General features: G+C 38.6%; 1 protein-coding gene across 1 annotated transcript in view; it reads right to left on the bottom strand.

The window, feature by feature from the left end:
- The window catches only part of stx18 (syntaxin 18), an 18,787-nt gene that overhangs the window by 3,835 nt on the left and 10,032 nt on the right, over positions 1-4,920 (bottom strand). Inside the window, exons 2-6 of the mRNA XM_014009659.1 lie at positions 3,150-3,217; positions 821-936; positions 620-697; positions 433-499; positions 249-340 (exon numbers count right to left, since the gene is read on the bottom strand). Of these exons, the coding sequence (XP_013865113.1) occupies positions 249-340; positions 433-499; positions 620-697; positions 821-936; positions 3,150-3,217 (421 nt within the window). The remainder of the gene's footprint in view (positions 1-248; positions 341-432; positions 500-619; positions 698-820; positions 937-3,149; positions 3,218-4,920) is intronic.

Genomic DNA, 4,920 nt, shown 5'->3' with positions numbered 1-4,920 from the left:
ACGGGGTTATATACCAGCTTTGAATGACTAAATTACTCATACAGGTTATATATTGGATTTAATTGTTAGCGTTACATTATGTATACATCCAAAAGTGACTTCCAGTAGATTTTTGTTTTCATTCCATCTTCAATGTAGACATCTTCATAAGTTGATGAAAACGTAACAGTGATAGGGCTCTGCCAACGTAACCCAGCAGGGTAGCTCATACTTGCCTCAGAGCTTTCACAGAGGTGATTTTAACTCACCAGAAGTTTCCTCCTGAACAGTCTTCTCCTCTGTGGGTTCGACTTCCACAGTCTTCTCAGCTTTTCTGGAATGCTCTGGTGTCAATTTGGATCTGAAACCAAATAGCACATTTTAACTTGAATCCCACGCAGTTTCAGGAAGCTCAACAGTCAGTCGGGCAACAGTGAGCAGAAGTTTACTCACAGTCTCTTCTTGTCCACCAGTCTCTTGACTCTAACTGCTCTCTGCTCAGAGTACAGCTTACATACTCCTTAAAGCAAAAACAAAGAGAAAAACATATAACTGCACAATTCTATGAACCAAAAACCTTTGAGTGCTGACAGGACTTGGTGTGATTTAGTCTGAACATTRACTAGTTTCAGGAAATTACCTGTCAGATACAGCTCAATGATATCCAGCACTGCACCCCTGTGCTCCTTAACCTGGGCTGGTGTCGCCTGCTTCTCCACTGGCAAACAGTAAAAATATTGTTTATTCATTAAAATATTTAACACAAAACATGCAACATATAAAATAAAATACACGCATCTCTGTGAAACACAGTTTCTTTGTGATTTGAATGACCACACACCTTCACTGCGTAGCTGCTTGATGGCATCAGAACAGGTTCTCATAAAGGTCTGAGCGTCCTGGTCGATCTGGTCTCGTTCACTGTCCGTCATACGGTTCAGATCTGTTGAGATGAGACTGTAATACACACAACATTGTAAGGACAAATAAAAATCTTATAGAAAATATCAGGATGTAAATAGTATTTCYCCAACTTATATATATATATATATATAAACAATGTTCTAGACAAAAAAATGCTGTGAATATTCTCCAGTTTTCATAAACTTATAATCATAAAGAGCAAATTAAGCATACAGTGTTAGAGCACAGAAGAGATCCTCAAGGAAATTACTTAAATGGACTTAAAATGTGGAGAATGTAATTTTGATTCAAGTGTCATCAAGACACAAGCTGAGGTCTGACCAAACAAGATGGTGTTGCCTGGAGGAGGGTGTTGAAAAGACCAGAAACACCCTTTGAGTTTAGGAACACTACAGACGTGTGCATCAGCATCAGCATCAGCATCAGCAGTATGTCTTGTAAGCCAGAAGAGGGCGCTGTACAACTCATTGTATGCATGAACTACTGCATCCTGCCCCACCTCTGCTATTCTGTGACCTATCTGGGAAAAACATAGAAACTTGTGCCGTCTAAATAAACTTAACCTTAGCTTTAATGGCCACCTATTATTCTRGTTTAGTTATAATATTTATTCCACCATCAACAATACTGTTTACAYATTTTTCTTTAAAAATGAAGGTATTCCTTGAAGGAATGCATATTACTTGCCTCCTTGCAWGTAAAGTCTTAAACAAAGATGTCACATGACTTGTTGGTGGAATGARTCAGCTAAAACCATGCCAAGTTTTACCTCAATATCTGTAAAAATATATTGAGCTATAGTCATATTTGTGTTTGTCATTTTAGTGATGACCATCTTCAATCACATCAACTCTAAAAGATAATCAGTTGTCACCACACGTACAGTGATTACATTCTGAGAGTTTTATCAAAATATGCCCTGTGGTTCATAAGATATTAAGCTAAAAGTAAGGCAGGTCAGTAACATCATCTTATGGGAAAGGACCTGCCAGATCTTAGTACAGGCATAAATCAGGAAGAAAAGCTGGTGTTGGTTAGGACACACTACGCAAACCATCAACTAACATCACCAGACAGGTCTTCATGTGGAACCCCCAAGGAAAGCGAAAGAGAAGCCATCCAGGKAATACGTGGTGACTAGACCTCGAGACTGATGCCAAAAAGATGGACTATACCTGGAGTCAACTAGAAAAAATGGCCCAGGATAGAAATCTTTGGAGTTCTACATTTGGCGGACGGACGGACGGTCGGTCGATCGGTCGGTAAGTAGGTAAGTAGGTAAGTAAGTAAGTAAGTAAGTAAGTAAGTAAGGAAGGAAGGAAGGTAGGGCTGACTTCAACAGATTTAAGTAAGCAGAAGAATGAATATCACCCAACATTTTGCATGCAAAAGTTTTAAACGARGACCTTCCACATTTTTTTGTCGAGGCAGGCTCTCAGAATACGAGTTAATGCCTCTCAGCTACTACCTCATTAAACTGTATTTGTACAATGACCAGAGACTGATTAGCTGTGGCAGCCATCTTTAAATAAAGTAACTCCTAAAGTTAATCAATTGCAGACCCCCCATTGATTACTTTGAGTTTTCCTAAGCTCTGTCCAGTGGTTCAAAAGATATTTTATAAACAGACAAAATACACATGTGCACACAAACACAGGCAATCACATCATTACTTGTCYCCAATAAAGACCGATCATAAAAAAGGAGAACATTAAAAAAAAAGAAATAATTGAGTGCTGGACCTATAAGTCAGTTACAAATACAATAAATCTGTTACATTTTTTTCAACAGCTACATAACTAACCTTTTAATATTTTGTCAATGTGTCCTACTGTGGATTTATCCCTAAATCTTACAAAAAGAGGCTAATCTGAACACACAGCCTCACACACACACAAAACACTGAGAACCCTTGAGCAAAGAAAGGCCTGGATTAATCCCTGGGCGTGATTTGTTCTACACTTGGTTGCAGCTCAATTATTCCAGACAATTAGACTGGAGCCTGCCTCGACAGACCACCCTACTTGCTGCTGACCTTGTGCTAGCAGCCAGCACACACACACACAACCACACACACAAGCGTGTTTGATAATAACCCTGACCTCTGACCTTTAGCTTGCTTTTTCTTTTTTTAACCAAAAGGATTCAGGATTGGTCTTGAAATCAGCTTTACCTAAAATCTTCAAAGGTTCTGTTGCTGATTGTTGTGGTTTCTTGGTTTATTCTGATTGCTTTGGGAGGCTTACCTTCCACCGCTCACGTAATCTTTTCGGTGCTGTAGCAGAAAGTCTCGGAGCTTGGTGATGTTTGCTACCTGTCAAAATAAAGTAAGAAGATGACACCTTACAGGACTTTCTTCCATTTGTCTCAATGAGTCACAGTTTTGGTCTTTCAGATGTGTTTGAGAAAGAAAATTATTGATGTGCTTGGACACACTTTTGCTTGCATTCAAAACCAGCCTGACTAAAGGCATATTTTAGTAAGTATTAAATCTGATGTTTATCTTAATTCACAGTATTTACCTAAGACAACTCATCAGTCCCTTGACATTAACAGTGATTTCCTGAAGAAACAGCTCGTTAATAAAAGCACGAGTTGCTGCATAAAGAACACAGACAGAGTCATGTCTAATAGGCTTTAGAATCATGATTGGTTACATTTTATCGTAGAGAAAATGTCCACGTTTATGTGTGTGTGCACAGGGAAATCAGAGGAAACTTGGTTCGGTCCAATATTTGCTGTTGCAATTTGGTCAAATATTAAAAAAGACCAAATTGCTTCCCCGTCCACAGGGCTCTGCTGGTGGGGTCCAAAGTGTGTGAATGCACACACAGTAGGCTCTGTTGGACCCAGAATCCAACGGGACTCCGACAAACCCCAGATTGAAAAATGACACAACGAGTTTGACTGTGACAGCGACTGCAGAGCGCGGGGGATTGTTTGCACAGCAGAAAGGACGATGTCTTCAGCCTTCAGAGTTTTCACTCTAACAACCTCAATTATCAAATTGCTTTGGCTGCAAGAAGTCACCTGGCATCCAACTTTAATGGCCTCTAAACATTCATCCATCAGGCTTCTYTGACTTAAAGCAGCATTTATTAAAGCTGATGCCTTAAAAAAAAGAAAAGAGAGAGAGAGAGAAAGAAAAAAGCTTTTCTTCAACATATACACAGCTACCACATTTGTCTGCTTGGACAGATAACAGAATGATGGGGTCAGTTAAGGTGGGCTGACCCTTGTAATAATACTATTATTAGAGGTCAGGAGGTAATTGTAGTTCAGTGCAATTGAGGGTTGAAGGAGAACAGAGTAGTTCTTACAGCCCGAAGTGTTTGTATGTAGCTATTCTGAACCAATGAGAGAAAACATGAGATGATTTTATCACTAGAGATCATTTTTTATTTTGACTGGAACAAAGTCAAATGATATGTTTAAAGTTAGAATGTACAGCTAAAACAATATGTAAATRAAACAAAATATTTGGGTCTGAATGCAACGACTGTTTAAAGTAATGTGTAAACATTTATATTTGTTAGAAATTATTCACAAAAACAAGATTTTGTTTAATACTTGGGCATGGATAAAACTGCAATTTGTTGCATTACCTCATGCTTTAGAATTAGGCAAACATTAGGAAGTGTTATAATATTGTTGAATATTGTCATGATGTCATCTGGAATTAGGGCTGCCACAATTAGTCGATTAGTGGACAAATAATCGATTATTAGTCGACCAATTGAATAATCGATAAGTCGTTTTTTTTGTTCTTTACTTTGTTTTTCTCTACAAACTGCTTTGACACCTTCCACTGCCACATCTACCTTTCTGTCCTTGACACACATGCACAGTAGTGGTAACTGGGGTAGGCCATGGACGTCACAAGACATTATACAGACAGGCTCTGGTATCATGGCTACCTGACAACAGAGCTCATCATTTTAAGAAAATAAAAGAGAAACCTGTGAAATATCTGCAAGGCAGAACTTACCTTCCACAGCAATTATTTTTAGTTAGCAT

The sequence above is a fragment of the Austrofundulus limnaeus genome, unplaced genomic scaffold (genome assembly GCF_001266775.1).
Source record: "Austrofundulus limnaeus strain Quisiro unplaced genomic scaffold, Austrofundulus_limnaeus-1.0 Scaffold60, whole genome shotgun sequence".
Lineage (NCBI taxonomy): Eukaryota > Metazoa > Chordata > Actinopteri > Cyprinodontiformes > Rivulidae > Austrofundulus > Austrofundulus limnaeus.
The sequence above is the reverse complement of the archived record's forward strand: the minus strand, read 5'-3'. Positions and strand labels throughout refer to the sequence as shown.